Source organism: Quercus suber, unplaced genomic scaffold (genome assembly GCF_002906115.3).
Source record: "Quercus suber isolate HL8 unplaced genomic scaffold, Cork oak 2.0 scaffold_299, whole genome shotgun sequence".
NCBI classification, from domain to species: domain Eukaryota; kingdom Viridiplantae; phylum Streptophyta; class Magnoliopsida; order Fagales; family Fagaceae; genus Quercus; species Quercus suber.
The window spans coordinates 378222-395718 of NW_027069755.1; the positions used below are offsets into that span (position 1 = coordinate 378222).

At 34.0% G+C, this 17497-nt stretch overlaps 1 protein-coding gene across 3 annotated transcripts; it reads left to right on the forward strand.

Annotated features, from left to right (window-relative positions):
* Position 1: 1 nt before the first annotated feature.
* On the forward strand, positions 2-14810 carry LOC112009948 (abscisic-aldehyde oxidase). 3 transcript variants are annotated; one of them, XM_065782358.1, is made up of 10 exons: positions 2-232; positions 1320-3014; positions 3576-3835; positions 4010-4219; positions 4457-4675; positions 7929-8894; positions 10485-10580; positions 10761-10859; positions 13367-13556; positions 14169-14303. In XM_065782358.1, the coding sequence occupies exons 1-10, from the start codon at positions 82-84 to the stop codon at positions 14210-14212; spliced, it is 3930 nt and encodes a 1309-aa protein (XP_065638430.1). In that variant the 5' UTR covers positions 2-81; the 3' UTR covers positions 14213-14303. The 3 variants fall into 3 exon arrangements, with proteins under 3 accessions (XP_065638430.1, XP_065638429.1, XP_023898071.2); XM_065782357.1 differs by lacking the exon at positions 14169-14303 and adding an exon at positions 14367-14810 and having other exon boundaries at positions 3-232; XM_024042303.2 differs by lacking the exon at positions 14169-14303 and adding an exon at positions 14331-14810 and having other exon boundaries at positions 4-232.
* Positions 14811-17497: the final 2687 nt, after the last annotated feature.

Consider the following 17497-nt stretch of genomic DNA (forward strand, 5'->3'; position numbering starts at 1 on the left):
AAAAAAACACTATTGCTGTTGCACTGCTTTTAAGGAAATGAGTTGAGTTCAGCTGAGTTTGTCAGTTTGTCTTTCTCCAAGATGGCGGTGGAGAGAGAAACCAGAAACAATCTAGTTTTTGCTGTAAATGGAGAGAGGTTTGAGCTCTCCACTGTTGACCCTTCAACTACTTTGCTTGAGTTCTTGCGTTCCAGAACTCGCTTCAAGAGTGTCAAGCTCAGCTGTGGTGAAGGTTCGTGTGTGCGTGTGTCAATGCGTGTAGCTATATTATTTTGTGTTACAGAGAATTCAAGATTAAATTTCATTCAGGTATACATTCTCTTAGATGGGTAGTTGAGTTTTCTTCTTTTGTTATGATGTGAACAACATTGCTTGTTATGGACTGTATCTGCTGTGATAACTTTACTCTTTGTCAACAAAAAAAAAAAAAAATTGCTCTTTGTTGTGTACTCTTTGTGTTAGATTTTGGCTAGAAAAATGCACTTTTGATGACATGGATTTTGTTGTATGTGTCTTTGTATAAGTATATAAGAAAATTCTGGATTGTTAGATTCTGATTAATTTTCCTCTTAGGAAAATGAGTTGTTTAGGTGTTGCTTAAACCTGTCGAGGGGAATCACAGTATATGTGTGTGTGTAGAGATTAATACCCTCTCATTGCTTTAGCGTTGATTATGTGATTTGAGTATTGAGCTAAGGTTAGTTTTTTTTTTTTTTTAAGGCTAAAACGCAAAACTTACTCTCGTTTCACCAAAAATTCATTTCAGTTCTTTAACTTTCCTTTCGTTTATTTCAGTTCCTTAAATTTCATATTTATTCAATTAAGGACTTTCCATAACATTTTGTTAAAATTTTTTGAAAAAAAAAAATCTGAAAAATATTCTTCAATCATTAATTAGATTTTTTTTAATTTAAAAAACTTAAAGAAAAATTTTAAAAATTGAAAAATTAACCACAATATATAACAAAAGTTGATGAAAAAGCCTTAATTGAATAAACTTGAAAGTTAAATGACTGAAATAAATGAAAGCAAAGTTAGAAGACTAAAATGAATTCTGTAGAAACTTAGAGGATGGGTTTTGCATTTTAGCCTTGTTTTTTTCTTTACTACAAAGTCAAGCACCTTAAACCTGTAATCCAAAATGGCGCTCTCATATTTTTAATCAACGAGCAAGAGTCTTTCTTTTATGCTGATGATTCTGAATTGTGAATTGTGGCAGCTTTTTAATCATCTTAATTTGATTGAAATTAGGTTTACCTAAGATATGAATAATTTCTAATTATCATTGAAATGGTTTCTTGAAATGGTCATTGTTGCAGGTGGTTGCGGTGCTTGTGTTGTTTTACTGTCAAAGTACGATCCTGTGCTTGATCAGGTTGAGGATTTTACTGCAAGTTCATGTCTTACTCTACTTTGCAGCATAAATGGATATTCTATTACAACAACTGAAGGCCTTGGAAATAGCAAAGATGGGTTCCACCCAATTCATCAAAGGTTCGCTGGTTTCCATGCTTCTCAATGTGGGTTTTGTACTCCTGGAATGTGTGTTTCACTCTTTGCAGCTCTGGTCAATGCTGAAAAGGCCAATCAATCAGAGCCCTCTCCTGGATTCTCCAAGCTGACAGTTTCTGAAGCTGAAAAGGCTATTTCAGGAAACCTTTGTCGTTGTACTGGATATAGATCAATAGCCGATGCCTGCAAGAGTTTTGCGGTTGATGTTGATGTGGAGGATTTGGGGCTCAACTCTTTTTGGAGAAAGGGAGAGAGTAAGGAAGTAAAGATGAGTAGATTACCTTTCTATAACCGTAACAAAGAGATTTGTACATTTCCTGAGTTCCTGAAGAAGGAAATCAGGTCTTCCACGCTTTTGGATTCTAAAGGAATTTATTGGTACAATCCTGTTAGTGTCAAGGAACTCCAAAGCTTCTTGGAATCTAATGAGACCGATGATGGGAGCTTGATTAAATTAGTTGCTGGCAACACTGGAATGGGTTATTACAAGGAACTAGAATGCTATGACAGATATATTGATCTACGGTATATTCCTGAGCTCTCATCGATTCGAAGAGATCCAAAAGGGATTGAGATTGGAGCGATCATCACAATCTCTAAAGCTATTGAAGCTTTAAAGGAAGAAAACAAAAGTGAATTTCACCCAAAGAGTGAGATGGTGTTCAAAAAAATTGCCAACCATATGGAGAAAATTGCTTCAGGCTTCATCCGGAATACAGCTAGTATAGGGGGAAACTTGATGATGGCACAAAGGAAGAATTTTCCTTCTGATATTGCTACGATTCTTGTTGCTGTGGGTTCAATGGTATATATAATGACCGGTCCTACATGTGAAAGGATTATGTTGGAGGAGTTTCTAGAAAGGCCTCCTTTGAGTTCCAAAACTTTACTTCTTAATGTTAAAATCCCATCCTGGGAATCAATAAAAAATATTTCATCTGAAACTGACACTATGTTGCTCTTTGAAACCTATCGAGCTGCACCACGACCTCTTGGAAATGCATTGCCCTATTTAAATGCTGCATTCTTGGCTGAAGTTTCTCCATGTAAAACTTCTGATGGAATCATAGTAAATAACTGTCAGCTAGCTTTTGGTGCTTATGGGACTAAACATGCAATTAGAGCAAGACAGGTGGAGGAATTTTTAGCTGGAAAAATTTTAAGTTTAGATGTTCTATATGAAGCTACCAAATTAGTTAAAGCCATTGTGGTACCTGAAGATGGCACTTCCTCTCCTGCCTATAGGTCAAGCTTGGCCATAGGTTATCTTTTTGATTTCTTTAGCCCCTTAATTGACAATGGTGGTAAAATTTCTAATGTTTTGTTAGAAGGATATATCAAGAATGTTAATGCTTACAAAATAAACCAGAATCATGTTCAGCTAGCTCATGATAACCTCCCAAGTTTGCTATCATCCGGTAAGCAGGTGATTGAATTAAGTGAAGAGTATCATCCAGTTGGTGAGCCAATTTCAAAATCTGGAGCTGCCATCCAAGCTTCTGGTTCGTAATACTGCACATGGATATGTGCATAGTGAAAATGGTTTTGTTTTTATTTGGGTTCATTTTTATTTTTATATTATATTCAATACAATCATTACCAGCATCCTTCTGCTGTTTGGTGGCCTCATGTTTCTTGTTTGAAACTTGACCTGCCACCTTAAAGGCTTAAATGAATTGAACAATTTGAATTTTTGAATCACAACGTTCCTAAATTTACCTTTTCCCCATTTTTGTGCTTATGTATAACTAGTGTTAATCATATCTCCTTCTCTTTCTCTCTGGGAAATTACTGCAAGCACGCAAATTCCTCCTCGGAACCAACAGTAACTATGCAACTGCTGTTACATAGGTTGTCAGCTTCATTATGATTGATTATTATTACCTAGCCTAGACAACAGTAGTCTTATGTGAGTTGATATATTTTTCTATTGTTTCTGCTGATGATTAGTGATATCAGATTAACACAATTATTTCCTTTTCTGTTACTCTTTGTTATATATCTTCAATTATTGCTGGAAGCTCCTTGAAGAATTAGATAACTAACTCATGCTGGTCAAGTAGGTGAGGCTTTCTATGTGGATGACATTCCTTCACCAGAAAATTGCCTACACGGAACATTCATTTATAGCACAAAGCCTTTGGCATGGGTAAAAGGTATACAATTCCAGCCTAAACCACTTCCAGATGGAGTGGCTTCAATTATTACTTTTAAAGACATCCCGAAAGGTGGAGAAAATATAGGATCAAAAAGCATTTTTGGTGCTGAACCTTTATTTGCTGAGGAGCTTACTCAGTGTGCCGGTCAGCGTCTTGCATTTGTGGTAATTCGATGATTCCATTATTCTTCTCTAGAAATATATGACCTTCATTTCCATTGATTACAAATGTATACCCTATGAGATAATACACAAATTCATTTAATTCCTTGTTCGTATTAAAAAATTAATTCCTTTTTGGAGTTTCTGCATGATATACTCATTAAACTGACTTTGTAGGTTGCAGATACACAGAAACATGCAGATAAAGCTATAAAGTTTGCTGTGGTTGATTATGACTTGGAAAATTTAGAACCTCCAATTCTCTCTGTAGAAGAGGCTGTTAAGAGATCTAGCCTTTTTGAGGTTCCTCCTATGTTTTACCCAAAAGAAGTTGGTGATATATCGAAAGGAATGGCTGAAGCTGATCATAAAATTCTTTCTGCTGAGGTACTTGTCATATACATGCCATTCTTTTTCTTTCCTTTCCCAAACACCCCCCCCCCCCCCCAAAAAAAAAAGGCTTATGTATGGATATTCAATTTTTCTTCATTTCAAATGTAAATATGGCAATCAAAAAGAAAGATTAATCAGGATTGTTGAAATGGTTATATCTTTTTAGTCGTCCACTAATAGAATGCATGATTGTTCTCAAATTTTTTTCTTTTTTGGAATTGTGACATTCAGGTTAAACTTGGGTCACAATACTATTTCTATATGGAGTCGCAAGCTGCCCTTGCTATACCAGATGAAGACAACTGCATGGTGGTTTATAGTTCAAGTCAGGTCCCTGAGTGGACACATGCTGTGATTGCAAGATGTCTCGGTGTTCCTGAACATAATGTCCGCGTAATTACGAGAAGGGTTGGGGGAGCATTTGGTGGAAAGTCCATCAAAGCCATGCCTGTGAGTATCTTGTATAAAAATCTCCTTATTTTAACTTTTTTTTTACAAAATTTATTTTCACTATTGACATTGATGTAGGCAATGAGAAGCTAGTTTTGTAATATGTTGAGCAATGTTATCAATTCCGATCTATTCCACCCGGAACAGCCGGAATATTCCATTCCAGTTAGTGAACCGGTACTAATCACCCCTCCATTCTATCTAGTTCTGAATTCCAATTCATTTCAGCCAATTCCGCCCATTTCAGTCCATTCTACTAAATTTTGACCGGTATTGTGGTTTTGGCTGGTATGTAAAAAATTCATTATTTGTTTCCTAAAGTCCTTTTTATTTCCTTTATTTTACTCACATATGGAATTTTATTATTATTTTCATTGAGAATGTGTTATTTTTTCATTTACTATACTCACTTATGATATGTTTTTTTATTTTTAATTATTAAGAATATGTCTTTTGTCATTTACTCATAATTCTCCCATACCCTTTCATGCAAAATATATTGGATCTTAGCCTCTCTTTTTTTCTAGAAAATGTTCTCATACCTTGCTTTCTTGCAGTCTGAAATTGTTATTGAACTGGTTTAATCTGGTATTGTTAGTAGGAACTAGGAAGTGGTGATAGATAGCAGGAGAGTTATTTCTTACTTACCTGATTCTTTTCTAATGCCGGTCCAAAGAGGAGCTAGCAAAACAATCAACACAAGAGAGTAGTTATATATATATATAAATAAACCGAAATGGTCTCTGCAAAGGAATTGACAACTTTGATGTTGAGCTTCCTGTCATGGGCTGTAGTTTTGGGTGTTAGGTCTTGCTTTTTGGGTTTTATTAGGTTATTTTTGGTTTATATTGCGAGTTTTATTAGTTATTTAGTTTGAATTTGGTACGTCCAACTGCTATTACAGTTAGGTTTACTTCTATAAAAATGATGTAATGCTTTCAATTCAATGGGGAACAAGTTATTGAACTTTTCAGCATTATGCTTTGGAGTTTTGTGTGATGCAATTTTTGTCTTAAGTGTGTTTTTGACGAAACCCTAGGTGTAATTTTTCCCTTTAATTTTTCAGTGATTTAAATTGATTCCAGCAAACCCATACCTGAATTGTGTTTCCATCTTTCTCTAAAAATCAAAGTCTTAAAATCCAAAAACATCATGTCCTTCAAATAGCTCCCTAAGAATCCCAAAATATCAAAATGCAGTTGAACTTGAGTTTTGTCTGTTTGACCTTCAAATCAAATCTATTGCTTAGCATATATGAAACTCTACCTCAAATATATATATATATATATTACATCATTTCCAGCACAAATGCCTAACCCAAACAATCCTAATTGCCTACCTCCTAGAATCTTCCCTTTGCTAAATTAATTAGTACCAGAGCTTTTGTCATATATCAGATACCCTGTCTACAGTTCTGGTCTAAAATTAACATTTGTAACCGCTGTAAAATGAACCTCAACTTTCTATAGTTAAGAATGATTGAATCACTGTAAATGACTTATAGGTTTGTTCTCTCTTGATTGATGCCAACTACTAGGTTATCTTTCTTTATTTTCTATTCTTCAATTTTATTGTTGCGTCCATTTTAGGGTGAAGCAATGTTTATACTAAGGGGTCCATCCACCCTCTTCCCTTCCCCACCACCCCCACCCCCCCCCCCCCAAAAAAAAAAAAAGAAGAAAAGAAAAGAAAAGAAATTGTCCCATAAATTCAACAAATAAAATAGTTATCCCATCCATTGTCGCTCCAAATTTCTAAGTGTTACTAATATCAATTTGTTTGTCAACTTCTTTTATATATACACATACACACATTCAAATTAGTGTTTTGGAATTTTTTGCTTTTGTTCCTTCCTTTTCTTTTCTTTTTCAAATGACTGTGTTTTGTTACTCACTTTATGTTGTTTGGGACACAACTTTAAAAAATTAAAATTAAAATTTGGGATTAGGATGTTGTCATGTTGTTGCTGACTAAACCTAAACAATTTGTTTAGGTGCTTTTTTTTTTTTTTTTTTACACATGGTAACACATTATGTGATTGAGACTGGGTAATTTTAAGAACATCTGTTTTTGTTTGAATTTTTTTTAATTATAATTTGGTAAAAACACTTTTTTGGTCCTTATATTTTGGCCTTATTTTCAAAATGGTCCTAGTTCTCATAGCTTTCACTGTGGTCCTTTTTTATTTTTAAACATCCTGTCATTTTGTCCCACCATCATCTCACTTACGAAAAATGCCTATGTGGCTGATGGACGTCACTACTAGTTTAAAAATAGCATTTAGCTAGTTTAAAAATATAAGGACCAAAATGAAAACTGTTAAAACTTGAGGACCAAGTTTAAGATAAGGCCAAAATATAGGGATCAAAAGATGTTTTTGCCTAAAATTTTTAACTTGGCAACACTAATTATTTTTTAGTTAGTCAATAGTGAATATATAATGAGATAATAAATATGTTTTTTACTTGATATGTAGATGATAGGAAAGCCAACTACAATATTCGAATTTTCCCACCATGAATATTGTCAAAACTTGGCTTCGCAATAAAATGGAGGATGAATTTTTAAAGTGGTCTTTGATTGTGTATATTGAAAGGGAAATTGTAGCAAAATTTATTACATAATCAATCATAGATAAATTTTGGGATTCCAAACAAGGTCAAGTTCTATTTTAATAGGTGATTATTGAGTTGAAATGTATTAAAAACAATTCTTTTGTGTTTTTTATTTTATTTATATTTTTTCAATATTGAAATAGATTTTCATATATTAATTTAGTTTTGAATCTTAGTATATTTTTGGTTCTTGAAAGATGGAAACTTTTTGTTTCATGCTTTCTAACCCCAAAGATGAAATCATGGTTCCACCCGTCCTTGATCCTTTTGGTTGTGTCTAATGCCATGCCCATATAAGAAGTTTTATTTAAATGGATGCCTACGGTCAATTTATCTTTGGATGTTAGATTGGAAAGGATAACTTCATTGTGAACCTTTTTTTATATTTTAATTCGCTCAGCCTTGGTTTGACATGAGAATACACCACTTTAAACTGGAGTTTTATATGATTCTAAGATCCTTAATCTCTGTGTATATGATTTCCAGTTTTTGTTTTTAAATATCTCTCTCTCTCTCTCTCTCTCTCTCTCGTTTTTGTTGATTTGGTTCTCTGTATCATTTGATAGAAACTATTAAATACTCTATTACTTCTGTTAAAAATAAAACCACTAGCACAAATACTTACACTGATGTTTTAGGTTGCTACAGCATGTGCACTTGCAGCACACAAATTGCGTCGCCCTGTCAGGATATATCTTGATCGCAAGACTGATATGATAATGGCAGGAGGAAGGCATCCCATGAAAATAACTTACAGCGTAGGATTCAAGTCTAATGGGAAGATTACAGCATTACAACTTGACATATTAATTAATGCTGGGTTGTCTCCAGATATAAGTCCAATTATGCCACATAACATACTAGGTCCACTTAAAAAGTATGACTGGGGTGCTTTATCCTTTGATATAAAGGTATGCAAAACAAATCATTCAAGTAAATCTGCAATGCGGGCACCTGGGGAAGTACAGGGATCATTTATTGCTGAAGCTGTTATTGAACACGTAGCATCTACCCTTTCAATGGATGTTGATTCTGTCAGAAGCATAAATCTCCACACATACAACAGCCTTAACTTATTCTATGGGAGTAATGCAGATGAACCTCTCGAGTATACTTTACCTTCTATATGGGATAAGTTGGCCGTGTCATCAAGCTTACACCAGAGAACTGAAATTGTGAAAGAATTTAATAGGGACAATAAATGGAGGAAAAGGGGCATTTCTCGTATACCTATTGTGCATGAATTTTTTGTAAGACCCACACCAGGAAAAGTAAGCATTTTAAGTGATGGGTCTATTGTTGTTGAAGTCGGTGGGATTGAGCTCGGCCAGGGGCTCTGGACAAAGGTAAAACAGATGGCTGCATTTGGTCTCAGTTCAATCCAATGTGATGGAGTTGGAGCTCTGTTGGATAAAGTACGGGTCATTCAGTCTGATAGCTTGAGTTTAATTCAAGGGGGTTTTACTGCTGGGAGCACAACATCTGAGTCAAGCTGTGAAGCAGTGAGGCTTTGCTGCAATATTTTGGTTGAAAGACTCAGGCCTCTCAGGGAAAGGTTGCAGGATCAAATGGGTTCCATTAAATGGGAGATGCTTATTGATCAGGTAGCTATGTGCTCTTTGGACAAATTTTTTTTTTTTTTCCTTCCCCTTTTGAACATGGGATGTGATAATCAAGACCTTATTTCCAAGCCTTTGTTAATCAAGAACTTATCCTAATTCAACCCTTTGACCTGAAAGTAGGACCATAAACATAATTATCAAAAATCTTTGTTTGTCAAGGTAATGAAAAATGTAGCAACAATCTAGATATGGGAAATAAATTGATGTAAGGTGGCCTTTGATTGGGATATTAAACTTTCCATGAGGAGAGTATTTGGCTTTGAGCCTTTAGATTTTAAGGTTTGTTTATTAGAAGGCAATTTTAAAATTTATGGAGGGTTGCAAGAAAACTAAGAACCAAGCTGCTGTCCAGTGTGAACTGTACTCATGAACAGTAACTTTTTGAAGCTAATTTACAGTGGGCTGTCACATGGTTTATAAAATAGGAATTTTAGGACTAACTGAGGGTTGAAAAGGGTTTTCTAGGGGTCTGGTTGTGGCTCTAACTTGAAGATGAAGAAGAAAGAAATAAATTAGAAGCTTTGAGATATCAACCTAGCCTTTTGTAGTATCACCATTAAATGAGAGCATAATATGCTTAACAACTGATTATCAAAGTGCTTTAATTGTTTGCTACAAGACCAGGGGACTTGCTTATACAGAAGCAAAACCCTAAAAGAATTCGGAAAAGCTAAATACTCCTTAGGGTTAGTTAATTTATCCTAACACACATGTTTAATATCTGTACTATAACGTTAGTATATTATTACAAATTTGCCTCTTAACATATAAATATTAAATACTACTCTTTTTTTTAATGAGGAAAAAAAAAAAAAAAAAAAAGGAAAAGAAAGAAGAAGAAGAAGAGTTGTAATTACGTATAAATACTACTCATAACACTTCCCCTCAAGCTGGGACATATATATCTTAGAATCTCAAGCTTTAACATATTTCTCAGATTCTAAGCTGCAATGAATGATCTTTTTTTAAATGACATTTATTATTTATTTGAAATGTAACTCAACAAATAAACAACCTTCACTGGTTTTGGATTGTGTCAAGGCATATATAACTCCCACAAATGAAAGGTGTAATTTTGTGAAGTAGTTGCTTGTTGTATGAAAAATTGCCCTAGGAGGCAGGATTTTTACTTGCATTTTTTATTTAGGATGGAAAGGGTAGAAATAGAAAGAAGGGAAAAGAAGAGAAGGCAGGGAAATTCTAAGCTTCACTGCTTAGAATTTGCCTAAAAACCGTAGGCTTCACCACCTAAGGGTGCTTGAAATCACCACCATGCTAGAGAGAAATATCTCTAATTAAAAACTTTTATTCAAATTGCAATGCTAAAACCATTCTTAGAGCCTCTTTTAATAGGCTTCAAGGATTACATTAAGGCACAATTACATCCTAAAGGACATCTCAATCCTAATAAAAAAAAAATCTAGTATCTCAAAAAAAAAAAAAAAAAAAAAAATCTAAACTTATAAATTCTGAAATAATTTTGGTTGTGCTCCTAGCATGAATTTTCCTTTTGGAATTTCTTGATTTGATACATTGCATCTTTTCAACTGACTCAAATTTATGAAATTGTAGGCCTACATGCTCTCTGTGAACTTATCAGCAAGTTCTTTCTTTGTCCCTGACCTTACTTCCATGCAATATCGAACCTATGGTGCCGCAGTGAGTGAGGCAAGTTTACCTCTAATACCTTATTGCTTCCACATTTGCTTATTTTGGAACTAAAGAGGTGCTTCTTTAGATAAAGTTGCATGAGGGCACACTTCCAGGGTACCATATTGCATTACAAGTCACACTCAGTGAAAATACAAATATCGGCTAAAATTCAATAACAAAAGTTTGGTGTCACAGGTGGAGGTGAATATTTTGACAGGAGAAACCACAATTTTGCAAACTGACATTATCTATGATTGTGGACAGAGTCTCAACCCTGCTGTGGATTTAGGACAGGTTTGTCTAATTTTAATCCTATGAGCTATATATATATTGTGTGTGCACGTGCGTGCATTGAGTTCAAGTTACACTTAGTGTAGATTGTCATAAAAAAAAAAAGTTACACCTAGTGTAACTTTAGATAATGTTGCACAATTCAATATTTTTTATTGGTTGCAAATTTTGACAAATCCACCGGTTGGATTACATTTTCTTCTTAGATACATACAAAATTTCAACATGATTAGAAATCAATAACTATCTCATCTATCAAATATTTTAATTTCAAGTTTTTGTATTATAAGATTGCGCATAAAATGGATCGAATATTAAATAGCATTTGATTGGCACAAAATTTGGCATGTGTTTTAAGAATACAGAGAACATGTAATCTAATAGTGGGATTTTCAAATATTAATTTAATAAAAAGTTATTACATGGTGTGATGTTACTTAGAGTTATACCAAATGTAACATAATCTTGAATGTATAAAAACAATCACACACACTTCACTAAGCAACTGAAGGAGTCTCTTATTTCATTTTGTCATAAGGTAAGGAAGTGCTAACCATATCTGCGTTAAACCCCAAAAGGATTTGGTCTACTAACATTCCAATCCCTACTGTGGGATTAGATTAGATCTAGGGTCAAATCCCCTTAACTTTTAACTTTCATTTATGGTATAAAAAAAAAGATGTTACCAAAAACAATCAAAATCAATGAGGATTTTTCAAATGAAGAGCAACCAATTCAAATTCTGTATAGAAAAGAGCATGGTTTACCTACCAAGAATATCCTCATGGTTAAAGTATTCTGGTGGAATCATGCCATTAAGGAAGCCAATTGGGAGAGTGAGGCTAAGACGAAGGAAATATTTCCACATTTTTTCAAGGTACAGGGACTGAATTCTTATAGGGGAAATAGGAATAAGAATTTTTTCCCACCAAGCCTAAGACTACATAAGATCTAGGAGTTCAAACAATTAAAACAGGACGTTAGGTTTTAAATGAGGGAGATTAAAATCGCTCAGATTGTGTGGATTTGGATTATGAAAGTCTTGGACGGGTGCTAAGTCCCACTTTAGGCATGTACCAAGTTGAATTGGGCTATAAAAGTGATTAGAGAGATTCTAGTTGTGACTAGTCCTTATTGCAATACCTCAAATTGTTTGACTTATCAAAAAAGAAAAACTAATACCTTAATTTGTTTGGTTTTGCGTGTGAACTTAGATTGTGAAGGTGTTATGTGGGCTTGTGTTGAGTCCCATCTTACATCGGGCATGAAATAGGTCAATCAGAGTTATATAAACAATTATAAGGAACCCAAATTTTTATATTCCTTTTGGGGTATAATACAAATGTGTTTAGCACTTTTCTCCGGTAGTGACATATTGTAGCATAACCAACCTAGTAACGCCTTATGTGCTGGGGAAACTGCAATGCAACACGTGCCTTGATGAGGACATAATGATTTAATCGTGGGAAAATGTAATATCTTGGATTGTTTGGATTTATGTGTGGATTTAGATTGTGGAAGTGACGTGTGGCATGTGTTGAGTACTATATCAGGCATGTGCTAAATCGTTCTAGGTTATATTATTATGATTATGAGCAATCTCAATTGTGACTATTCCTTTTAGGGTATAACGTAGATATGCCTAGCTCTTTCCTCGGGTTATGACACATTTAGTCCATATAGTCTCTTTAGGTGCCATACTTCCCTAGCAAATGAAGGTCCTTATTTCTTTTAGTCTACATTGCACACGTTGCTCTGGAAAATCTCAGTTTCCCAGCCAATGATTCTTTTCTGCCTTCTGGAAAGGGTGGGGGAGGGTGCTGTGCTGACTATGGTCCTGTGTGGAGTCATTTTTATCTCAAACAATTGTAGCTGTTTCACTGGCTAATGTAATCTACGTGGACTTTGGCAAGAATTGAATTCCAGAAGTTTTGAGGGATGTGAACAGAATATCCTAGAAATTAAAGCCTTCTTTCTCCATACTTTGTTGAATTGGAGTGCTGCTTTTCTCCCTCCCTCTTGTTTTTCTCTCTTACAATTGCTTGATCACTGTATTTTGAATTGATTGTATTTCTCTCTTACTACACCGCTGGTGTACTAGGTTTGCTTTTTTCTAATAAAATTTTTCGTTACTTAACCAAAAAAAAAAAAAACTAAACTTAGTAGTGCTGCTATTTCGTTGGCCAAAACCCAACCAAACACTACTCATATAGATGTGAAGCCTTCTTTTTGCTTCGTGTGAATTTCACCTCATACAGCTCACACAAAGACTCCTCAATCCATTCTGAACCTTTCTTCCACCTTTCCTCTCCAATCCACAATCAAACTTGAGCTGCTTCTTTGCTTCGTATGTATTGGCTTGGTTTTGTCCAGAAGAAATTCACCTTGCAGAACCCAACGCTTTTGTTGCATACAAGTATTTATGTTAGAATGTTGATACATTACTAACTGGATGCTCAAAATATCTCCTTTCACTTATAAATTATGATATCTGAAGTTGCTTCTTGCAGATTGAAGGAGCTTTTGTCCAAGGAGTTGGGTTTTTCATGCTTGAGGAATACCTGACAAATTCAGATGGATTGGTGGTTGCGGAAGGTACATGGACATACAAGATTCCTACACTTGACACCATACCCAAACAATTCAATGTTGAAATACAAAAAAGTGGACATCATCAAAAACGTGTTCTTTCTTCAAAAGGTATGTCTCTTCGAATTTTTGTTTTAAATGCAAATGGCTTTACTTGAAAACCTTCCAGATGCGTCTAAGTAGTTGAAATTGAAACTAATTGATGAAGCAGATCATTGATGATCTTGATCTGTTGAAACTATGAGAACTTTATGATTTATTGTAAAAATATTGAAAGAAGAATAAACTAAGGCCAAACAAGAAGACCTATTAACTAAACTAGATTCGCCTACTTCTTTGATAGGACCTCTTTGCTTATAACTAAGGCCATTGCAATGAGTATGAAATTTCAAAACCACCCTTATTTTAATGAACTTAAAATAGTGAAATGTAAAATAAAAGGGAAAAGGATCCTCTCCATTTGAAATGGATCTGATTCATGATTCAAAGTAAATATTATAAATCTGAGGGTGCACAGACAGCCAAGTCATTGAAATTTGTGGTGGTATGTACACTGTTAGATTCAGAAAATAAAATCTTAACTGTGAACTGTGAAGTGGAGGGGATCTTTTTACAGAATATTGAAATCATACTAATCCTTTTCCAAAAACATCTTATACATTGTGTTGCTCATGGCTTTAGCCATAGACTGACGTAATGTCTACTTCCCTTTAAATTATGCAGTGTGCTATCCTGGCAGACACTGGAAAGGATCTAATTTGAGTTAGTTATCAAAACACACTCCTAAAATTAATATAGTTTGTAGGCGCAAATTGTCATCGGGTAGAGTGATGTATGTAGTTTGATCAATTAGTAGTGTATAAAATCAAAAGCTGTTTTGTGCAGCTTCTGGGGAGCCACCTTTAATTTTAGCAGCTTCAGTTCACTGTGCTACTAGAGCAGCTATTAAAGAAGCCAGAAAACAGCTTCTCTCTTGGAGTGGCAAAGATGAGTGTAGTTCAACATTCCAGTTGGAGGTTCCTGCTACGATGCCTGTTGTGAAGGAGCACTGTGGACTGGAAAGTGTGGAGAGGTACTTGGAATGGAGAATGGGCAGAAAGTGAAGGAGCTCTATGTGCTGGAAGATGGATGGAATTCATCATTGCTGAAAATAAGCTCACTCTTATCATTTGGTTGTACCTTTTTTTTTTTGGTTACATTTATTTAAAATAGAAAAATAAAAGAGAGAATAGTCCTTATAGAGACAAAAATATGGGGCAAATAGATAATAATCTCCATGTTATTACCTGGGGTAGCTAATTTTTGTATTGTGGTTAACCTTAATGCAAGGAGAGTTTGGTAATAAATCCTTGACCTTTTGTTATATTTTACCATTTTAGTTGTTTTATGCGTTCTCTATAATCCATATTCTTCACGTATTGGTGTATTCTTAAAGCTTATGTGAAAGTTGTAAATTTTTCAATGCAATAATTATATAAGAATTATACGCTACCTGATGTGATTGATTTTGGAAGTGGAGGAAGTGAATAGTGAAATCTTGGGTATTTTGGACATATTTATGTGAAAGAAACTGTAATTGCATTTTGGAATGATTTTGTACATGCTAAAAGAATGCCGTGACTTGCTTGCGACTGAGTCATTCAGTCATACTTCAAGCTTGATTTTCATGTTGTCATGAGATGCCCAAGCCCCAGGAGGGGTGGCCTAGCAGTAAGGATCCCGCACGCATGCGCAATGATCCCTCGTTCGAACCCTAGTGAGTACTAAGGATGGGAGGTGGGAGCACTCATGTGTTGCATCTTACTGCTAGCTCTCTTGGGATGCTAGGGTGAGGTTTGTGGCATCCTAATCACAGTAGTTATGGTTCAATCCAATATTCCCTAGTGGAGGAGTGCCCCTATGGTCATACCCAAGGGGGCGAGTCACACATAGTCACCTCCACCTCCCCTTTTCAATTATTTAAAAAAAAAAAAAAAAAATGAGATGCCCAAATTCATTATAAACTTTTCTAGTCCATTTGTATGCCACCACATGAACGTCGAAACCTAAGAATTGAAATTCCAATATTACAAGCCTTATGGCTGATTAAGTTGACAGGCTCCGACCATTTGCCTATTTGCCGGGGATGGTACCTCTCCAAGCCTTAGAGCAAGGGGGGTGGGGGAATGGGTTGGAGTACTACTGTAGTAATGTAGGATTTCTAACTATTATAAATAATAGTTGATTTATTCTCAAAAAAAAAATAATAATAATAATAGTTGACAGGCTCGGGTTTGACGAGAAAATAAATCAATCGAAGTTCCCATCTAAAAAAATTAATTGAAGGGAGTGTTTAATAGTGGCAACTGTTTTCACTAAATCCATAGATACAACTGTTCTTATAATGTTCGTTTGAGTAATTAGTAATGATCTACTTATGATCCTTATAGGACCCAAAAATAATAATAGACTCAATACCTATAATAAAAATATTGTAATAGATTTTTTTTTTTCCTATGATAATTCAATAATTATAGGAAAAAGTTATGCCTTAAGTCAAGGGCTTTGGTTTAAGATATATTTTTAGAAATCTTTTATGTGGAAAAAAAAAAAAAACATTAGCAATTTTTTTTTTACAGCTTTTTATATTTCTCATAAAAGTGATGTCAAAATTTTTCTAAAATGATTTATTTATAATTGCTCTAAGAATACCCCATTAATATGACCCTAGATTATAAACAACCAGGATCCCTAGGTTTCTAAAGAACCAAGATTACACGGGTACATGTTTTCAGCTCCACAAAGGTGCCAATTTGGCACTAAACTAATGGGTATCCCATGTGGTAATTGGTTGAATAAGATGGGTAAATCCTACCATTCCAACTCTTCGTCGAGCGAAATCTCAACCCAAGGAGAAACAAGATCTCTAGCGAAAGCTCAACACAACAAGGTGAAACAATTTTGTTTGCCAAAACTGGGGAAAAGAAAGCTTTTCAAACATGAATGATTACTTAAATATAACATGATTTACGTCTCTCCTTTTTTCTTTTCTTTTTTGAAGGACACGATTTAGGCTCTTTTTATAACTTGATATCGATGTAAAATCTAACTTTGGATGGTACATGTACATCCCCTCCATCTCTCTCTCCAAAACGAAGTAAAGGGAATTTCAAAAAAAAAAAACAAAAAAAGCGAAACAGGACTGACATAAAATGATTTATGGAATACTACTTAAGGCAGCACGTGCAAGACATGTGCTTGCTATGGAAAAAAAAATTAGTGATTAAAGTCAATTCTAAATTTTATTTATATCACAAAACAAAGAAATAAATCATTTGATTTTTAAAGTACATAAACATTTACATTAATCAAAAGAGACATTAATTTTAAGAATTTTGACAATTATGTCATAAAAAGTTAATCTCATTTATATAAGAATTTCTATCACACACAAAGTTAAGGTAGATATTTAAAATATAAATATCTATTTTACTATAATAGTTTTTTAGTACCTATTTGCTAGAGGCAAAATATCCCCTTTTTAAAAATTTCTAAGAATGATAACGAATATCATCATCTTTCAATAATAAGCAATTGAGTTTTGCTAAGGAAAAAAAAAAGATAACAAAAGGCATGAGTCATCAAATTTTTTCCATTAAGTAAATTATAAATTTCAAAAATTTAAACCTAGAAAATCAATGTTCTTTAGATAACAAATAAAATACGTTATATCATCATTCCAACTTTTCAAGAATTACTACCGCCTAAAACTCAAAATACATTAAAAAAAAAAATTAAATTGGGATGTTAAAATTTAGTGGGAGTATTTTTGACATTACACAATAAAATATTTTAAGAATCATAAGCTTTTATTAGGGTTTAACTAAGAGAATAATAATATGACATATTTGCTATTTTCCAGATATTAAGAGAAAAATTGCTTAATTTTAAAGTTTAAGGAGGAATTATAAACTACTCCAAACATAAAAGATGAAAAATGTTTTTTTCCTAAGTTTTTGTTTTTGTTTTGGTTTTTTTTTTTTTTTTTTTTTTTTTTTTAAAAATATTTTTTT

Bases quoted from the DNA above. Each gene is read 5' to 3' on its own strand.
- LOC112009948 (XM_024042303.2), top strand. From the start codon at position 82: ATGGCGGTGGAGAGAGAAACCAGAAACAATCTAGTTTTTGCTGTAAAT. The intron at 233-1,319 runs GTTCGTGTGTGC...TCATTGTTGCAG, and splicing joins CAAGCTCAGCTGTGGTGAAG to GTGGTTGCGGTGCTTGTGTT. The intron at 13,557-14,330 runs GTATGTCTCTTC...TGTTTTGTGCAG, and splicing joins ACGTGTTCTTTCTTCAAAAG to CTTCTGGGGAGCCACCTTTA.